The sequence below is a fragment of the Pangasianodon hypophthalmus genome, chromosome 8 (assembly GCF_027358585.1).
Source record: "Pangasianodon hypophthalmus isolate fPanHyp1 chromosome 8, fPanHyp1.pri, whole genome shotgun sequence".
In the NCBI taxonomy this organism is placed as follows: domain Eukaryota; kingdom Metazoa; phylum Chordata; class Actinopteri; order Siluriformes; family Pangasiidae; genus Pangasianodon; species Pangasianodon hypophthalmus.
The window spans coordinates 1,218,326-1,238,325 of NC_069717.1; the positions used below are offsets into that span (position 1 = coordinate 1,218,326).

Here is a 20,000-nt window from a genome sequence, read left to right on the forward strand (position 1 = left end):
ACCTCACACACACCTTACACACACACACACCTCACACACACCTCACACACACCTCACACAATCACACACACACACACCTCACACACACCTTACACACACACACACCTCACACACACCTTACACACACACACACACACACTCACACACACACTCTCACTCACACACCACACACACACACACACACACACCTCACACACACCTCACACACACCTCACACACTTCACACACTCACACACACACACCTCACACACACACACACCTCACACACTTCACACACTCACACACACACACACCTCACACACACACTCTCACTCACACACCCCACACACACCTCACACACACACACACACTCACACACACCTCACACACACCATGATCAGACACAAGACAGACAGACACAGATACAAAACGACGGGCGGAAAGACACGCAAACGGACGGAGAGACAGACGGAGGGATGGAGGGATGGAGGCGTATAGATTCATGGATGGATATCAGATGTACAGATGGACAGAGTGAGAGAAAGAGACTGATGAAAGATAGATGGATAAATGAACAGAGTGATGCATAAACAGACACACAGACAGACGAAGAGATAAATATAGACAGCATGTAGATGGCAGTAATGACGTGTGTGTCTGTGTGTATGTGTGTGTGCGTGTGTGTGTGTGCACGTGTGTGTGTCTCTGTGTGTGTGTGTGTGTGTGTGTGTGCACGTGTGTGTGCGCGTGTGTGTGTGTGCTGCAGGTGCAGGAGCTCCATGAGGAGGAGGCTCTGTGGGTGAACTACGATGAAGACGAGCTGTTTGTGAAGATGCAGCTGGCTGACGGGATCCTGGACATGCTGCTGAAGGACACGGTGGACGTTCTCACCAACATCCACGAGAGGAGATCCACACGGGCCCTGTCCTGATCCTCCCGCTCACACCTGCTCCTACACCCTTTTACGCCCTGCTCTGGCGTTTAGGACGGAACCGGGAATACCGGGTTCTCAGAGGGATCTAGATTCGGCTGCTCAGATCTTCTGTGGCTCGCTTTAAAAACCTCTCTGCGTTTGGGACTGACCCGGATCTCCTTCTTCGTCTGTACAACTGTACGATACTCGCCTTTGTGCTGGTTTTTTAATTTATTTGTAAAGAGAAAAAAAAAACATTTTTAAACATTGTGTGAAAATGTGTAAAGAGATGATGATTTAAGCGTACGTAAACGCATCTAAGCACATGCAGAACCTAGAGGAACCTAGAGGAACCGAGCAGAAAGGGATGAGATGATTTTAGAGATGAATTTATAAAACAATAAATTGATCTATAAACTGCTTTTTAAAAAGAGAATAAAGTGATTTAGAAGAGTGTAATGATCAGAGACTAAAGAGAACGAGTGCATGATGAGAGATTAGTGCTTTATTCGCCCTCATTTTCCCGTCTGCCTTTACCGACCTCCATGTTAAGTGCCTCACGGTTTAGGCTCCCTCCGTAGGGAAGAACCGCTTTACGCCTTCCTCTCGCGTGTGTGTCGAGCCGAGCCGCTTTTTAATCTCCGCACTCTGAAACCTCCATCCGTTTCTGCCTTACAGCTGGATTATAAAGCAGAGAAGAAGTGTACACTTCGTAGTGTACACTTAGTAGCGTATCAAAATGGGCCACGTCCTGATTCTACTGCTCACTAAACACTGTCCTGCACTCAGTAGGGAACCTCGTCACTTACATTTAGTACAAAATCTCAACATTTTTCGGAGAGGCTGCGTCCTGAATCTACACTTTGTCAATTTTTTTCCTCAGTAGGGATCCTGCATTAAAGATGTCACCTTTCTCCAAGAGATCCAAACGGGCCGTGTCCTGATTCTGCTGCACACCCTGCTTTTATTCACACTTGGTACAGAACCTCCCTACATCCTGCATTTAGGACAGAACCAAAACCCCTACGAGATTTAAAAAAAAAAAAAAAAAAAAAAAAAAAAAAAAACACCCGGTCCTGTCCTGATTCTACTCCTCTGACTCCTCTTACACACTCGGTAGGGATCTTTCCCCAAGTGCACAGAACTTTTCCGACAGGCTGTGTCCCAAATCTGTAGCTTGGATTTCCCTCATTAGGGGTCCTTTAAACCCAGTTTCACTTCCGATAGAGCCTTCTGCATTTAGGACAGAACCGAGACACAGCCCTTTTTTGTTTTTTTGGGGTTTTTTTTCCTAGAAAATTTTCTTGAATTTGATTCTACTACTCTGATCTCTTACACACTCCGTAGGGATCTTCCTTACTGCCTGCGTTTAGGACGGAACCGGAGCTGTGTCCTGAATCGTCTACACGGTTTTCGCTGTCGTGTTCTCGTTTAATGTTATCAAATTTATTTTAGCTATGCAGTTAGAAGAATGCAACACACACACACACACACACACACACACTGTTGTGTTTTCACACTCTACCTCTTATAGAGAAAAGGCGACTCGTGATAGCTGATTATAAACTTTCGTATCGCGATAACGACCTTTTTATCACGGTTTTAGGATATAATCATGATCTGTAACAAAATAATCATTCCTCACTCCGCCATGTTTCTCTCACTATGAACGGAATTATGGGATTGCCTTCTCCACGAGCGATGCGCACATCAGACGCTCCTTCAGATCTGTCCAAGATAAGGGCTTTTACAAAATGGCGGTCTCCATGTTGCCTTTTAAAAAGACTCTCGCTGAGGAACTTCCCTACGTACAGCCTGCGTTTAGGACGAAACCCAAACCCGTGTGATCCAAACGCGATCAGCAGAGCTCCGCCTTCCCGGTTTCTCCCTGCTCCAAAGCTTCCACGATAAGAGTCTTGCATGGTGATATATAGCGATATATCGACACACAGGATAATCAGCACACGCCTGAGAGAATCTCTCAGCCTGTTGGAAGCGTCTCATTTTCCGTAAGGAGGAGTGCAGGGCGCGAGCCGGACGCTCGGACGGAGACGAGGACGGAGAACGCAGCTCGGTTTGCGCACATGTACATAGTAAACCTAAACAACTGTTTAAAATTGTAAATAAAGCTCTGAAATATTTGAAATAAACGTGTGCTTTCTGAGTCTCGCTTCATTTCTGTGACAAAACAACTTTTATTCCACAGCGCTGCTGAATCCTGCACTCTGATTGGTCAGAAGGGGTTGATTAGTTTTCTATAACAGCAGCTCGGACAGTAGCGCAGGTTTATATTAATGCGCTCGCTCTAATACGTTATCGTTTCTATAGCAACAGCTCATTCACAGGGACGTGGAGAGCGAACGCTCCACTGATGATAAACGGATTAAAAAAGGTGTGTAAGGAGAAATGTGTTTATCTATCATTGATGGAAGGAGTCTCCAGTGTCAGCGCTTTGTAACAGTCAGAGCTAAAGCTGTAATTTTAAGTTTTCCGACGTCTTCAGGACAGAGGAGTTTACGCTTCTTGGCGGTTTCTCAGTAACATGACAAGCAGCTGGTGAGGGAGCGACTGTTTATAGCTGGAGCATTAACTCTAAGCGGATAAGAAGTATGACGTTCTTTAATAAATAAGATTGTAACAGTCGGTAAATTGCTGTGGTGTAAGAGGAATAAAACACTCGTGGACGTGCTTTAACACAGCAGCGGTGCAGTAACTCTGCTTCATCACACCATCCTGTCGTTTATTATTTTACTGTAACACACACACACACACACACACTGTTTATTACTTACATAAAGAACTTTTATATTCTAGATTGCAGCCGTTTGTGGGAACTGTTCAGGCAGAAGAAGCTGGAATTGTTTGAGGTTTCAGTATTTGTTTTGATGATCCACAGAACTCAGTTAAGTGATGAAGTGATGATGATGGAGTGATGATGAAGTGATGATGTGTTATTTTACAATGAATGGAAGTGACTTCATGTCTTCATCTGAACTGAGCCGTGTGGAGCATCTAAACAGGAGCCTCGTCCTCCTCTCAAATACTCAGAAAGTTCTCTAAAACATCTCGGCTAGTTTGCACAATGAATTTCCGCTCACCACTAGAGGGCGATGAGTATTTTCTCCATCCGTTTTTTTTTTTTTTTTTTCCCGACAAAAAAAAAAAAAAAAAAAAAAAAAAAGCATCATGGCAGCAGTTTCTGGCATCAGCTGATCGTTGTGTCCTTGACGCTTGACGTTAGATTCTACATTGTGTCATTTTTTCCATCTAAAAGTCTTTCTTTGTTCTGTACCACAGCAGAAGGCGATGTTCTCCGTTCTCACGGTCGTATAATGACGTCATTCAGGATGAGTTCCTTCAGCTGAACCTCAGATCTGAGCTCCAACTTCAGACTCTACAGTAAATTATAATGTATATATTAACCCAAAAATCGAAGCCACAAATCTAGAAAGGTCTTTTTTTGTGTGAAAGACAGACACCTGTGAGGTTTCTGTCTAGTTTTAGGTTTTAGGTTTTAGGTGTAAGTGGGTTGGACGTGTTCCTCCAGAAGCTCCCACTGATTATACTTCGAGTAGAAGTCAGCTGAATTTCCTCAACCTAAATTAGCCCCGAGATTTAAAGAAGCCGAACGTTAAGTTAAACATTTAATTGTTGAAAACTTTTTCACTCGTCGTCTTTTGCTGCTGTTTCCAGCTTTGCAAATTTACCTTGAAACAATCGACTGGGTTTATGCTCAGCTTTTCATGTTTTGCCTTTTTTTTTTCTAAATGTCTTTCTAATAAAGCCGCTCTAAACACATCACACACTCAAGGACGTGTGTGTGTGTGTGTGTGTGTGTGTGTGTGTGTGTGTGTGTGTGTGTGTGTGTGTGTGTGTGTGTGTGTGTGTACCTGAAATACTGTTAAAATGTACTAAACATGCAGAAGAAAAACTATTTCAGACATTTGACCTTACTGTGACCTTGACCCTGTTTGGATCACTTTCATAATCTAATCAGTTCATCTGCTGGTTATAATGATCGTTCCACTACAAACATTCAAGCACTCGCGCTAACGAGAATCTCGGATGAACAGACAACCTGAAAGCACAACACCACCTAGTGATGGAGGCATCGAATAATAAATGGTGGTTAAGAAAAAAGCGCTGTGCTATACGCGGTGAGAATCAGGATGATGACGCGGCAGAAAAAAAAGAGAATGTAAAGAACTGTTCAGCGTTACCGCGCACCTGCTTCTGACTTTACAGGATTAATATCGACTCTCTGAGTGGCGCAATTTAAGCACCGTTTCGGGATTAGTCCTGTTTCTCATGTTACTGTTGGTAGATATTTTACACCACCCTGGTGTTTAGGAGGAGTTAAATGTGTCTCCCTTCTTCATTCATTCATTCATTCATTTCAGTTCAATTCAATTCAATTCAATTTTATTTGTGTAGCACTTTTAACAATGGACATTATCACAATGCAGTTTTACAGAAATAAATGGATTCAGGATATAAATTTTAAATGTATGAATTTATCCCTAATGAGGAAGCCAGAGGTGACGGTGGAGAAGAAAAACTCCCTGAGATGATATGAGGAAAAAACCTTGAGAGGAACCAGACTCAAAAGGGAACCATCTTCATCTGGGTGACACCCGATAGTGCGATTATAAATCATTCCTTTCTATAACTGTGTACTATATGGACAAATAGTGCAATTGTGCAACCAAAGCCACTACAACAATCACAGTCCCAAGCCATTACAGTACAGTACAGTACAGCTCCCCATATGAGATCCCCAAGCAGCACCATCTCCACGGCCCCCAGGTGGCACCAGGCTGTCCATAAGGGGCCCCAGCAGCAGCAAGTGATCTCCAAATGATGAGAACTCCAACCAGAAGTAGGGCATCAGGATGGATCAGGTAGGTCCGGAGAGCAGAAGGGATCAGGATCACTGGCATCTCAGGAGTAGAAGGTGTAGCTCGAGAGAGAGAGAGAGAGAGAGTGAGAGAGAGAGAGATTGTTATAAGCTTTTGTCTCATTCATTTATTTTAATCTGACTTCCTCCTACAAGATAATGAAAGTGATAGAATACAATAAAATCTTCAAAATTATTATAAAACTAAAGTTCTGATTTGGTGTTAAATATAAACGCTGTCACTCTGAGTTCGTGTCTGGTGAGTGTTAATTTTAATTCTCAGACTCAAACACTTCTTCTGTTCTTCTCACTTTTTAACAGAAAGTGTTTTGCCCCCTGTGGTAGCACATTAGCCAGCGAGCTACATCAGCTGTGTGTGACTCAGAGTAAACATCGCTCTAATAAGAGTTCTGTGCTTTTTATATCACACGCGGGCGTTTGGGACACAGCCCAACACTCTGCAGTTATTCAGACACGACGCCGCTGCTCGTCTAAAGGTGAAATAAATAACTGTTGCCAAACAAATAAATATTATTTCGATCAATAAGAAAATTGACAAACACCCACTGAGATATTGATCTGACCTGAAAAGACACGCAGCGAGGAACAAAGTCCAGCTGGACTTCTGAAGCAAGCCAAGAAGATTCTAATTGTGTGTGTGTGTGTGTGTGTGTGTGTGTGTGTGTGTGTGTGTGTAATAAAAATGTACGTAAAAAGCTCCATATAACTGCACTACTATTATGAATTTATATATTTATATATTTTATAACTGAATAAAAAATAGAATTAAATTGAAATCATTTTAATATATTTGATATAGACCGTATGTTTTGTTTTTATGTATCAAATAAAAAGCACTACACTATATTATTTAATTATTATTTAACTATATCATTTTAATTTTTTTATTATTGTCTAAAAAAGACATTGTGAAATAAATCAATATTAAATATTTAAATGTATAAAACATTAAACTCTTGTGTATTCAAGGCTCTGAAAAACCTGCAGATAACTGATTATATAATCATTTAAAAATAAACCCTGTTAGAACACTGCTGTCCTTCTGAACACGTTTCCTGTCAGGCTGCGTCCCAAATACGCCCGTAAACTTTCCACTTCCCGACGAGGCCCCGAGGAACACGGTCCAGTCTGGAGCAAACAGCTTTCCTTTCTGTGAGGTGCCGTGTATCAGGCTTTTCAGATCTTGGGTCAGTTCTGAGGTTCAGGAGCTGGGCTTCCTGTGACGTGAATAAAATAAACCAGGCTTAAAATAACGCAGATAAAGTGAGTCAGGATTTCAGAAATGACACTGAATTAAATCCAGATTACAGAAATGACACTGAATTAAATCCAGATTACAGAAATGACACTGAATTAAATCCAGATTACAGAAATGACACTGAATTAAATCCAGATTACAGAAATGACACTGAATTAAATCCAGATTACAGAAGTTACACTGAATTAAATCCGGATTACAGAAATGACACTGAATTAAATCCAGATTACAAAAAGGACACCGAATTAAATCCGGATTACAGAAATGATACTAAATTAAATCCAGATTACAGAAATGACATCGAATTAAATCCAGATTACAGAAATGACACGGAATTAAATCCAGATTACAGAAATGACACGGAATTAAATTCGGATTACAGAAATGACACTGAATTAAATCCAGATTACAGAAATGATACTAAATTAGATCAGGATTACAGAAATGACACTAGATTAAATCTGGATTACGGAAATGACACTAGATTAAATCTGGATTACGGAAATGACACTAGATTAAATCTGGATTACGGAAATGACACGAAATTAAATCCGGATTATGGAAATGACACTAAATTAAATCGGGATTACAGAAATGACACAGAATTAAATCAAGATTACAGAAATGACACTAGATTAAATCCACATTAGAAAAATGATACTAAATTAAATCGAGATTACAGAATTGTGACTAATTTAAGCCGTTGCTGTGAACAGAAGCAGGTTTCCCTTTTCCACTCAGTAGGGAACTTTCTCACCTCCGCAGTTCAGAAATAAAACCCGAAGTCAGTGTTTAGTGTTTCTCTAATGAACACAAACAGGCTGTGTCCTGATTCTACGTCTCAGATCTGCCCTCGCACCCTTTAACGCCAGTATCACACTCAGTAGGGAACCTTCTCATAGCCTGTGTTTAGGACAGAACCACCACATGGACAACATGTACAGCTGTAAATTAAGCTCTTATAAAATAGTTTTAAGGAATCGTGTGTTTTCAGACTTGAACGATGAATCTACGTGACTGTTCTCTGTTTACAAAGGTGTGTGTACGTGTGTGTACGTGTGTGTACGTGTGTGTGTGTGTGTGTGTGTGTGTGTGTGTGACATAAGTGTGTAAATATTTGACAAAAGGGAGCTCATAAGTTCCACCCTCTTCCTTTAGTTTGTCGGTTTTAACTTCTACATTCGACATTCTCGACATAAATAAAATAAAATATATACTACACCACTCTGCTGCTGAATTCTGGATTGTGATTGGTCAGAAGGGGTTGATGAATTCTCTAGAACAGCAGCTCTGACAGTAGTGCAGCTGCAAATCACAGGTTTATATTAATGCTCTTGCAGTAAGACTTTATCGTTTCTATAGCAACAGATCATTTACAGTACAGTAAAAATTGGTCAGATGGTGAAATTTTCTGTATGGAGATGTTTATGTAACATTGATGGAAGGAGTCTCCAGTGTCAGCGCTTTGTAACAGTCAGAGGTAAAGCTGTAACTTTAAGTTTTCCGACGTCTTCAGGACAGAGGAGTTTACGCTTCTTTGCGGTTTCTCAGTAACATGCGCAACAAGCTGCGATTTTATTTTTCTTATTAACTTCAAGAGAGAAAAAAGAGACTCTAGTGAGGAAACGAGTGTTTACAGCTGCTATAACGTAAGTGACAACAGGAACTAACTCATTTCAGAGATGAAACACAACAATATTAACTGGATTAAAAATTTGTCGTTCTTTAATAAATAAGAAATTGTAACTGTTGGTAAATCGCTGTGGTGTAAGAGGAATAAAACACTCGGGGACGTGCTGTTAGAGGAAAATAATCAACTTCTGGGTGGTTACAGTAACTCCGCTTCATCACACACACTGTAACACACACACACACACACACACACACACAGTATTTATTACTTACTTGTATAATATTACACATGGATGTACTGTTTTGTGCAAAAGTTTTGACCCCTTTAGTTTTTTATCCAAATTTTGTTTCAGATGTTTTCTTTAAATTACAGTATTCTTCATTAACGCATCACCAGAACAGAGAGTTTTACATTTTCATTAATAATATTCTGTAAAAATGTTACAAGGAAAAAAAACGTGTATGTTGTTAAAGAAAGCGACGTATTCAGTAACGGAGCTCTTTTCAGATTAAAGCGTGATGGAGGTTGAGGGTTTTAAGCCTGGAGCAGAACTGTATCCAGGTTCTACAGCATGCAGGAGGAACATTTTGACTCCACTGTACACGTGAACATCGGATCATAAATATCCATCTTTTACACATGAGCACTATGATGTATTGATTAATCCATTTCTGACGTGATGATAAACGATATACAGCTGCTGATGTAATGCTCTTTAATATTTCACACACTTCCACGTGTCAAGGGTTCGTCCGGATAGTTAAGAGTTCCTAAAAGGGTTCTTTCTCAAACCGGAAGAGTTCTCCTAAACTGCTCTTTATTAAAATAACATCATAGTCTGATCACGGTGAAGTATAACAGTATGTATTACATTTACATTTATTCATTTACGCTTTATTTTAGCCAAAGCGAGAGGTGTAAGAGCCGGTCTAAACGCTGATTTATTGATTTATTGATTTATTTATTGTGAGTGGGGAGTTAGTTAAGTTAGGGGTTAGCTACGTATTAATATAGTTACGTATTAATATAGTTAATGACGTACTATAATTATGTAATAAATATGTAATAAGACATTTATTAACTGAGGTTTATATGTTACAGTGATGTAGCTAATGACTGGCGTTAATTAGTAACTAATCATGAGGCTTTAACTGATTGATTGATTGGTTTACTGTTGATTGGTTTAACCGCTGCAGAGAGATAAGATAGTGTGGAGTGTTAGAGAGAGAGAGAGAGAGAGAGAGAGAGAGAGAGAGAATGGGAGGGAACACAGAGAGAGAGAGAGAGAGAGAGAGAGAGAAAGGGAGGGAACAGAGAGAGAGAGAGAGAGAGAGAATAGGAGGGAGCAGAGAGAGAGAGAGAGAGAGAGAGAAAGGGAGGGAACAGAGAGAGAGAGAGAGAGAGAGGAGAATAGGAGGGAGCAGAGAGAGAGAGAGAGAGAGAGAGAGAGAAAGGGAGGGAACAGAGAGAGAGAGAGAGAGAGAGAGAGAGAGAGAGAGAGAGAGAGAGAGAGAAAGGGAGGGAACACAGAGAGAGAGAGAGAGAGAGAGAGAGAAAGGGAGGGAACACAGAGAGAGAGAGAGAGAGAGAGAATAGGAGGGAGCAGAGAGAGAGAGAGAGAGAGAGAGAGAGAAAGGGAGGGAACAGAGAGAGAGAGAGAGAGAGAGAGAGAATAGGAGGGAGCAGAGAGAGAGAGAGAGAGAGAGAGAGAGAAAGGGAGGGAACACAGAGAGAGAGAGAGAGAGAGAGAGAGAATAGGAGGGAGCAGAGAGAGAGAGAGAGAGAGAGAAAGGGAGGGAACACAGAGAGAGAGAGAGAGAGAGAGAGAGAGAGAGAGAGAGAGAGAGAATAGGAGGGAGCAGAGAGAGAGAGAGAGAGAGAGAGAGAAAGGGAGGGAACACAGAGAGAGAGAGAGAGAGAGAGAGAGAGAGAGAGAGAATAGGAGGGAGCAGAGAGAGAGAGAGAGAGAGAGAGAGAAAGGGAGGGAACACAGAGAGAGAGAGAGAGAGAGAGAGAGAGAGAGAGAATAGGAGGGAGCAGAGAGAGAGAGAGAGAGAGAGAGAGAAAGGGATGGGAACACAGAGAGAGAGAGAGAGAGAGAGAGAGAGAGAGAATAGGAGGGAGCAGAGAGAGAGAGAGAGAGAGAAAGGGAGGGAACACAGAGAAGAAGAGAGTGAGAAGAGAGAGAGCTCTGAAGTTTTCTGTGGTGTGTGTGTGTGTGTGTGAGTGAGAGAGAGTGTGTGTGAGGAGAGAGAGAGAGAGAGAGAGCAGAAATGGCGGCGCGCGCTTCCCCCGCCACGTCTCTCTCTCGGTGGAGGATGTGCGGGACTGCGGCGGTGCGCGTGCGGCTCGTGTGCGCGGTGCTGTGCGTGATGTGCGTGCTGTGCAGCGGCGGGGTTCGGGCCGGTCTGTACTCGGAATCGGATCAGGTCGCCATCTTGAGTCCTGACAATGTGGATGCGGTTCTGTTTAACTCCCCTTCCGCAGCGCTGCTCGAGTTTTACGCCAGCTGGTGCGGCCACTGCGTCGCCTTCTCACCCGTGTGGAAGAAACTGGCCCTGGACATTAAAGGTCGGCAACACCACTCACCACACTCACACACACACACACTCATATACACACACACTCACTCACACGCTCACACACACACACACTCATATACACACACACTCACACACACACACCTTTGCTCTATCTGTAATCCAGCCTCCGTGTGTGTGTGTGTGTGTGTGTGTGTGTTTGAGCATCTCAGACTCTTATTACTGATTTATTACAACTTTATTAAGTTACTGAGGTCTGAGTTAGTCTAGTTATTATTCCATCTGTTGATTTATTCAAATAAAACCTGACTCCTGACCTTAGCTCACCTGAGCTGTTTTTATAAACACACTTACTGTAGTCTGACTTCATAAAGCCTGGATTACTTAAACCTGACTGATCAGTGACTTCAGTGCAGGGTGAGATTAAAGCTGAGTTACGATAACTCCGTTTGGGAAAATTAAGATTAAGATTTATTGTTTATTATGATTTATAGTCTGAGTTGTAAGTTTGAGTTATTATAAATATAATAAAGCATGGGGGGGGGGGGGGGGGGGGGGGGGGGGGGGGAGGGGGGGGGAGTGTAGGTGCCTCCATGTTCAACAAAACGGCGTGACAGTGAACATCACGGAGACTCGTGATAGATAAAACATGATGAAATGCCCTTCAGGGTGTCGCTACGTGCGAGAAAATCAGATAAAGTGCCCTCTAGATGTCCTGCGCTTCTAATTTCACTTACAGGAAACTTCACCATATCAACAATTACGTTTTTTTGTTGCTATAGAAACGATAACGTATTAGAGCGAGCGCATTAATATAAACCTGCGCTACTGTCAGAGCCGCTGTTACAGAAAACTAATCAACACCTTCTGACCAATCAGAGTCCAGAACTCAGCAGCACTGTGATGGAATCAGATTAGATAATGATATTAGACGTTATCTGAGATTTATTATTGATATTTTAATTATTTTATTTTATAATCGCAGGGGTTTTTAAAATGATAAGAATGTTGTGATAAAGTTGAGAGTTTATAATGACGATGATGACGTTTATTTATTTAAATACGACTTTTGTTTCTGTGGAGTTGTCCTTTTGTTTATGATTATAGATAACAGACTGATGAGTGTGTTCACACACACACACACACACACACACACACTGATGAAACAACATTAACCAGCAGCTCTGAGTCTTTGGAACTGTGTTTGTTGTAAAGTGTTTGGATTAAAGAGGTCAGTAGCGGACATTTTGTTTTTTTTGCTGAACTGTTAGAGGCTTTGTGACGAACACACACACACACACACGCACACACACACACTCTGTGATGAACACACACACACACACACTCTGTGATGAACACACACACGCACACAAACTCTGTGATGAACACACACACACACACACAGACTCACACTCTGTGATGAACACACACACACACACACACTCTCTGTGATGAACACACACACTCTGTGATGAACACACACACAGACTCACACTCTGTGATGAACACACACACACACACACTCTGTGATGAAGACACACACACACACACACTCTCTGTGATGAACACACACACACACACACTCTGTGATGAACACACACACACACACTCTCTGTGATGAACACACACACACACACATTTATTACTGAGTTTAATATTTCACTAACACAGATCAGTGTTTCCTCTTCATTTATTCTCATTATCCTCTTTTTCACCCACACACTCTTTCCTCTTTCATTTTATCTTTCCTCTCTCTCTCTCTCTCTCTCTCTCTCTCTCTCTTGGTCACTGGCTCGCTCTCTTTTGTTCTATATGCTCTTTACTTTTTCTTCAACTCTTTCTTTCTTTCTTTCTTTCTTTCTTTCTTTCTTTCTTTCTTTCTTATTTTTTGTCTTTCTTTCTTTGTTCACTTTAATCTGTTTCTTCTTTCTTCTTCTCTTCATTCTTTTCTTCTCTCCCTATCATCACCTTTCTCTCTCTTCTTTCTCTCCCTTCTTCACCCTCTGTATGCTCTGTTATTCTTTCTTCTCTTCTCCTCTCTTCTATCTCTCTGTCTTCTTTCTTCCTCTTCTCTTCATCGTTCTGTTTTCTCTCCTGTCATTCCCTTTTTCCTTTTTTGTTGCGGTTTTACTCTTTCATCATTCTTTTCTCTCGTTTTTCCTGTCCTTTTCTTCCTCATTCTTGTCCTCTTTTTCTCATTCCTCTCCACTTCTTTTCTTCCCTCACTTTCTCACTCATTCCTCTCTTTCATTATATTTATTTCACTTTCTCTCCTCTTTATTTCCTCTCTGTTTTATTTTGATTCCTGTCTTTCATCTTTTTTCCTCTCCTTCTTCTTTCTTTTCTCTCCACTTAATCTCTCTCTTTTCTCTCGTTCCTGTACAGAGTGGAAGTTGGCGGTGTATTTGGCAGCGATCGATTGTGCCGATGAGTCGAACAGAGCAGTGTGTGTGAGATTCGGCATCACAGGATATCCGTCTCTGAGGGTATGATGAATTTACATATAACTGGTGCGTGTGTGTGTGTGTTTGTCTGTGTGTGTTTGTCTGTGTGTGTCTGTGTGTGTGTGTGTGTGTGTGTTTGTCCTGCTTTGTTTTGCAGAGTCATACACTGAGTGTCATTTTCATTTTTTATCAGTTTTGTGTTACTTTCAGTGCCTCTGTGTGACTGTTCACTCTCCACCATACTGTGATCTGTGTGTGTGAGAGAGAGTGTGTCTGTGTGTTTGTGTGTGTGTGTGTGTGTGTGTGTGTGAGAGAGAGAGAGAGAGAGTGTGTGTGTGTGTGTGTGTGTGTGTGTCTGTGTGTGAGAGAGAGAGAGTGTGTCTGTGTGTGTGTGTGTGTGTGTGTGAGAGAGAGAGAGAGAGTGTGTGTGTGTGTGTGCTAACTCTGCTGGAACTTGGTCACATTTATTAGGCTAAAATGTCCTGCTGAGTCAGAGAGAGTATAAAAGAAACATGGACAGATAAAGAGAGAGAGAGAGAGAAACACAAAGAGAAAGACAACCAGAAAGAAAGAAAGAAAGAAAGAAAGAAAGCAGAAATTGATAGAGAGAGAGAGTGAGAGAGAGAGAGAGAGAGAAACAAGCAGTTGCACATCTGGAAATAATTGTGAGGGTGAGTTTGGGGGGTCAGTATATACATACAGTAGATGTACATGTGTGTGTGTGTGCGTGTGTGTGTGTGTGCGTGTGTGTGTGTGTGTGTGTGTGTGTGTGTGTGTGTGTGGAGTTTGTCTAAAACAGAAGCATGTCTCAGTTACGCTCGATTCTGACCTCTGCGCATGTTTCTTGCGTGATTTCGGCTCGAGTGAGGAGCGCTGTTATATCCAGCGCCGCTGTCTGACCGTTTGTTGGAACCACAATCACGCTGAAATGTTTGTTCTGACTGTAAACACACTCACACACACACACCACGCAACGTCATCCGAGGACAAAATTTGACCATAATCAGAGACATGGCTTATCTATAGGAGGGAATATTTTATGGATAAACTGATGAATGAGTTAAAGTTTCTCTGTAAGTGTAGCAGACGAGCGCTTGGTCAGCTTATCCTTCAGCACGTTTTCTTTACAGGAGAGTGCATCGAATGAACACAAACCCTGGTGTTGCTTTATTCATTTAACAAGATTTTGCAAAAAACATGTTAAAATCTCGTACATCCCACACACACACACGTTACAATTTCATGACCTCCGTTGAGTGTCGTGTGTCTTCATTAAGTAGTGCACGAGCAACTGCTGGATCAAGTGCTATTCTACAGTATGCACTGCTGAATAATGAGTGTGGAAGCCATTTTGTTAAATTAAATCCATGATTAATGTGATAATTACAACTAGGATTATTCGTTCAGTAACATATGGTCGATATACGAGACTCCTATCAGTGGCGAAGCTACAGAGGGGCCTGGGGAGGCCTGGGAGGGGGCGTGGGGAGGCCTGGGAGGGGGCATGGGGATACCTGGGAGGGGGCGTGGGGAGGCCTGGGAGGGGGCATGGGGAGGCCTGGGAGGGGGCATGGGGAGGCCTGGGGGGGGCATGGGGATACCTGGGAGGGGGCGTGGGGAGGCCTGGCCCACCCAAAACAGCACTGTTGTATCTAGGGGATTACATTGCAGTCTTCTCTGTGTTATCTTTAATCACAGGAAGTACAGCAGGCCGGTTTCCTGTTTATCAGTCGAAATCTGAAGGCTTTAGCTGTACGTTTTGTGAAGCAGCTGAGTGTTACTTCTGATAGATAGATAGATAGATAGATAGATAGATAGATAGATAGATAGATAGATAGATAGCACTTTGTCAGAGCACAGTACAGGTATTCAGCAACGAAATGCAAATAAACAAGGTGCAGGTTGAGTGTGTAAATATATAGACAGTAAATAAACAAGGTGCAGTAGGTAACAGTATGAAAGGTAAATTACACTGTGTTTAATAGAAGAACTCTAATAGGTATATGTAAGAGATATGTACATTGTATAAACAACAGTACACAGATTATCTATTGAAATATATACATATACATATATACAGATAATATACAGATATATAAAGATAACCTAGAATATATATATACTATGAATGTACAGTTATATAATTAAAATCCTCACTGGAATGCAGTTATTTTAAATGTCACCACAGTTAAAGGTTGATCCACCAGACTGTCACAACAATGAGTCTGCACATTTTCTCACTTCCTGTCGCAGCCTGTGTTCAGCTCTGCTCCGTCATGAGCACATCTATGTTCTGTAGGCTAAAGTTTCAGGGTTGCTGAAAGGCAGCGGAACCGTGAACTCTGCTGGTTTTGTTTACGTTGCGTCTGTAGCCTACTGATTGGCAAAACCGCAGAAAATGTGTGACTCGATTTCTCCTAGCCTGGCTGCGTGGCTAAAGCATTTCAGATGACTGTGACTGATGAAATTAAGCTCTAGTTAATTTTACTGAAATGTCAAAAGCTTATAAAACTAGCAGCTGTGTTTCATGTCTCTTAGGAGTGATGTGTTCAGCTGCTGGATGTAGTTGTTGTGTAATGTTAGGGATGATGCCATTTTGTTATGTTCATGTTAGACCTGTAGATGTGTGCGTGTGTGTGTGTGAGTGGGTGTGTGTGATGAAAGTGCTATGAAGTGAACTAGGCCACATGTAGGCTTAATGAATCAGCACAAACCTCATCAGTGATGTCCTTTCACCTCGGTGCAGTAATGTAAGCTCTTCTGAGTGACCTTTGCCCACCCACTGTTCAGTTTCTCCGGTTATATTTATTTCTTCATGCTCACCATCTTCTCATTCATATATCATCATCTTCATTTTTCTTCTGGATTCATTTTTAAATAGTTACATTTGACAGCAAAGAAAAAAAAAACCACAATTTCCTTCTTCAGTCTGTATTTTCTATCCCGGATTATTTTTAGGTTTAAAAGTGAGTGTTTGTGTTTAAAGGTGGTGGTCTAGACACTACAGAGGGTCTCAAAGGTCTCAATACGCTGGTGAAATTAACACCTTTTACCAAAATGACTTCAAAATATTTTCATATTTAGTTTATATTATATATATTTATTCAGATAGCCTTTAAGAATGACTTTGACAAGTGAAGAACGTATTGAAATCATTCTCATGGCTGGATCGGGAAGCTGACACAAGGGTGCGATGGACATGCAATAAAATGCATAACAGCAGACGTGTGAACATTTTGATCAAAAGTGTTAATTTCCCCTCTGTGTGCAGAATTTAGGGACACTGTATTGAAAAATTCTGTCTTGGAAGCTTCTTCTGAAAAATCGGGCGATTTTGGAGGTGTGAACGCCACGCAGGTGATTTTAATAATCTGAATGTGGAGCTCAGAAAATCCACTTAATCAGCTGCGTAACCCGACTCTGAATACCGGCAACTTTCCCCATGGAAATACTGACTTAACCACCGAACTTAAATCCCTCATGCTACCTATGTAACCCAGCTCACTTTCTCTCTCTCTCTCTCTCTCTCTCTCTCTCTCGCTTAGTTTTTGCCAGCGTTCTCCAGTAACGATTCTACAGGTGAAGATCTCAGAGGTATGAAACTCATTTATTTCTGTATATCAGTATATTTGTAATTTGGTCTCAGTGTCCACACCATCTCGGTCTCTCCGCTCTGCCGGTTCTCTTACTCTGTACCAGCCTCGCTGTAAACTCAGAGCTGTGGGTGGGAGATCATTCTCTTGTGCTGCTCCCAGGTTGTGGAATTCTCTGCCTCTTCCTATTAGGAATACTACATCTTTTGATTGTTTTAAGAAATTACTTAAAACATATCTCTTTAGTGAAGCTTTTAGGTTATAATCTTACAGTTGTTGTTGTCATTGTTGTTATTGTGTTGTCATTGTGATTGCTATCATGGAGTTGATAGTATTGTAGCGCATTATAAATAAAATTTATTTATTTATTTATATCAGATATTTACAGACATAACGTTAATGGAGTCTTTGTAAACACTGATCTGTGTGTGTGTGTGTGTGTGTGTGTGTGTGTGTACAGGCTTCTCCCGTGATGTCGCAGGCCTCCGTCACCTCATTATTGATAAACTGGAGTCTCATAAACACCCCGGACCACCGGCGTGTCCCCCACTGGAGAAAACCAGGTCAGAATATTTAAAATCTGTAAGGAATTAAACAGTGTGTGTGTGTGTGTGTGTGTGTGTGTCATGTTGTTATAGGAAAATAATCAGTGACAGGGTGGTGTGATGAAGCAGAGTTACTGTTACCATCCTGAAGTTGATTATTTTCCTCTAACATCACGTCCTGAAGTGTTTTATTCCTCTTACACCACAGCGATTACATTATAACGATTACAGTTTTTATTTATTAAAGAACGACTTGAATACGTCACACTTTTCTCCTTTTACAGTTACGTTTAATGTTCATGAAACAAGTAATTTCCTCTTTTCACTTACACTATTTTTTTTCTCTCTTGAAGTTAATAAGGCAAAAAATACCAAATCGCAGTTCATCATGTTCCTGAGAAACCGTAAAGAAGCGTAAACTCCTCTGTCCTGAAGATGTCAGAAAACTTAAAGTTACAGCTTTACCTCTGACTGTTACAAAGCGCTGACACTGGAGACTCCTTCCATAATGTTACATAAACACATTTCTCCTTACAGAAAACTCCAGCATATTAACTATTATTTAAATCCGTTTATATGAAGTGTTTGCTGTACACGTCCCTGTGAATGATCTGTTACGAAAATTAATCAACACCTTCTGACCAATCAGAATCCAGGATTCAGCAGCGCATTGTTTCCATTAGCGTTTGAATTTGTACAAACTCAGAAGTCGGTCCTGTTTATTAATCTTCTGGATTCTGTAGCTTAGTAAATTCTTTGTGGTTTTAAAGAGAAGCGAACAGATTTATCAGGATTTCTACAACGCGGGAACCTGCTGCTCAGGAACGCTTCAGCTTTTGGCAGGACGACAATTTGCTCAAGAATAAGTGCTTAATTTATTTTTTTTTTTTTATAAGAAAGGTTACTAAAGTTCATTAGCTTTAAAATGAAAGCTCTAAAGTTTTTACAGCTGTAGATGTGAAGCTATAACATTTGGCTTGGATATAAAATGTTCAGATTATCAACACTGGTTGCTTAGTAACAGCAGTGACATTTTATACTCAGCATTAATTGACTAGTTTGTGATCGTAAGATAAGAGATAATTCATAATTTAAGATCACGATTCGCTCCCACGCGATATGATACGATACAATTTCGATTCTTAAGGCGATATTTGACGATACTGCTGAATCTGATACGGTACAATACGATATGATTTCACATCCTACAATCGATATGTGAACAACTTTGTTCAGAATCTGAATGATGATTTACACCTCAGTTGAAAAATTGATTATTTTTGTTTGTCACTTTTTGATAATAACAGATTTATGCTTGTTACATCAATTCATTTCAATTGCAGTATTTTAAAGGTGCAAGAGTCGATGTTTTATTTCTTGCTTTTACAAATTAACAGGGAAAAATCTGTAGTTAAAGTCATGTGTTCAGCACGAGTGCTTTACCTGGCAGAGAAATCCTGTTTTAAAAACTGTGTTGCTGTCCGGAATGCTTGTGTGTGTTTAGTTGGGCTTCCTGTCAGTCATTTCATAGCCACGCCCCCAAAGCCCCTGCACTCCACCTCCATCTCAGAGTGATATCGGTAAGCGCGCAGTACAGCCAAATAATTCTTCTGTTAGCAAAAAAAAATCACTCAGTGAAGTTTCATAAAAAACTTAAAAACAAACTAAAACAAGAATAAACATTTTCCATGGTGGAGTAAGGCTTTACATAAACATTCAAGTAGATACATTTATTTTTTCATTAAAACTAAAAAACAACAGCACTCATGAACGTTTTCATAAATCGTTATGAGATCAATTCTGCGTGTTTATAGAGTTATTACTCATCTTCAAAGCAGCTCAGTGTCAGAGTGCTTGAAGTGTGAATGAAATGTCATGTCAGTCCTTGCTATTGCTAACTAGCTAAACCACTGACAGTTCTGGGGGCGGAGCTTTGTGTACATGGAGTAAATGGAGTGAGGTGGGGTCAAGGCATTAGAAATATCATTCAAATCCTAACTGTTAGAGGTCTGATCTTGACTAATTTTGCCTAACACACGGTTAAATTGATTTGATAATGCAAATTTTTAATTGCATTAACGAAATTGTTGAATCGTTACACTTTTAATATATAGCGGATTTAGTAAAAGTTGAGTGTAGTGCACAAAGCTTGCAATGTTTCGGAGGAATGTTGTTCA

The 20,000-nt window shown here is 41.0% G+C and overlaps 2 protein-coding genes and 1 long non-coding RNA gene across 3 annotated transcripts in view; 2 read left to right on the top strand and 1 right to left on the bottom strand.

The window, feature by feature from the left end:
• Nucleotides 1-1,821, top strand: part of cep350 (centrosomal protein 350) — a 34,240-nt gene extending 32,419 nt beyond the window's left edge. Inside the window, 1 exon segment of the mRNA XM_053236067.1 lies at nucleotides 746-1,821. Coding sequence (XP_053092042.1) covers nucleotides 746-910 — 165 coding nt within the window. The 3' untranslated portion in view covers nucleotides 911-1,821.
• Nucleotides 1,822-5,292: 3,471 nt separating this feature from the next.
• Nucleotides 5,293-9,918, bottom strand: LOC128318698 (uncharacterized). The gene is made up of 2 exons (XR_008302161.1): nucleotides 7,826-9,918; nucleotides 5,293-7,027 (listed from the first exon to the last, which is right to left on the bottom strand). It is a non-coding gene; the product is annotated as an uncharacterized LOC128318698 (long non-coding RNA).
• A 950-nt stretch (nucleotides 9,919-10,868) lies between these two features.
• The window catches only part of qsox1 (quiescin Q6 sulfhydryl oxidase 1), a 23,972-nt gene continuing 14,840 nt past the window's right edge, over nucleotides 10,869-20,000 (top strand). Inside the window, exons 1-4 of the mRNA XM_034306746.2 lie at nucleotides 10,869-11,272; nucleotides 13,627-13,727; nucleotides 17,231-17,279; nucleotides 17,739-17,841. Of these exons, the coding sequence (XP_034162637.2) occupies nucleotides 10,975-11,272; nucleotides 13,627-13,727; nucleotides 17,231-17,279; nucleotides 17,739-17,841 (551 nt within the window). The 5' untranslated portion in view covers nucleotides 10,869-10,974. The remainder of the gene's footprint in view (nucleotides 11,273-13,626; nucleotides 13,728-17,230; nucleotides 17,280-17,738; nucleotides 17,842-20,000) is intronic.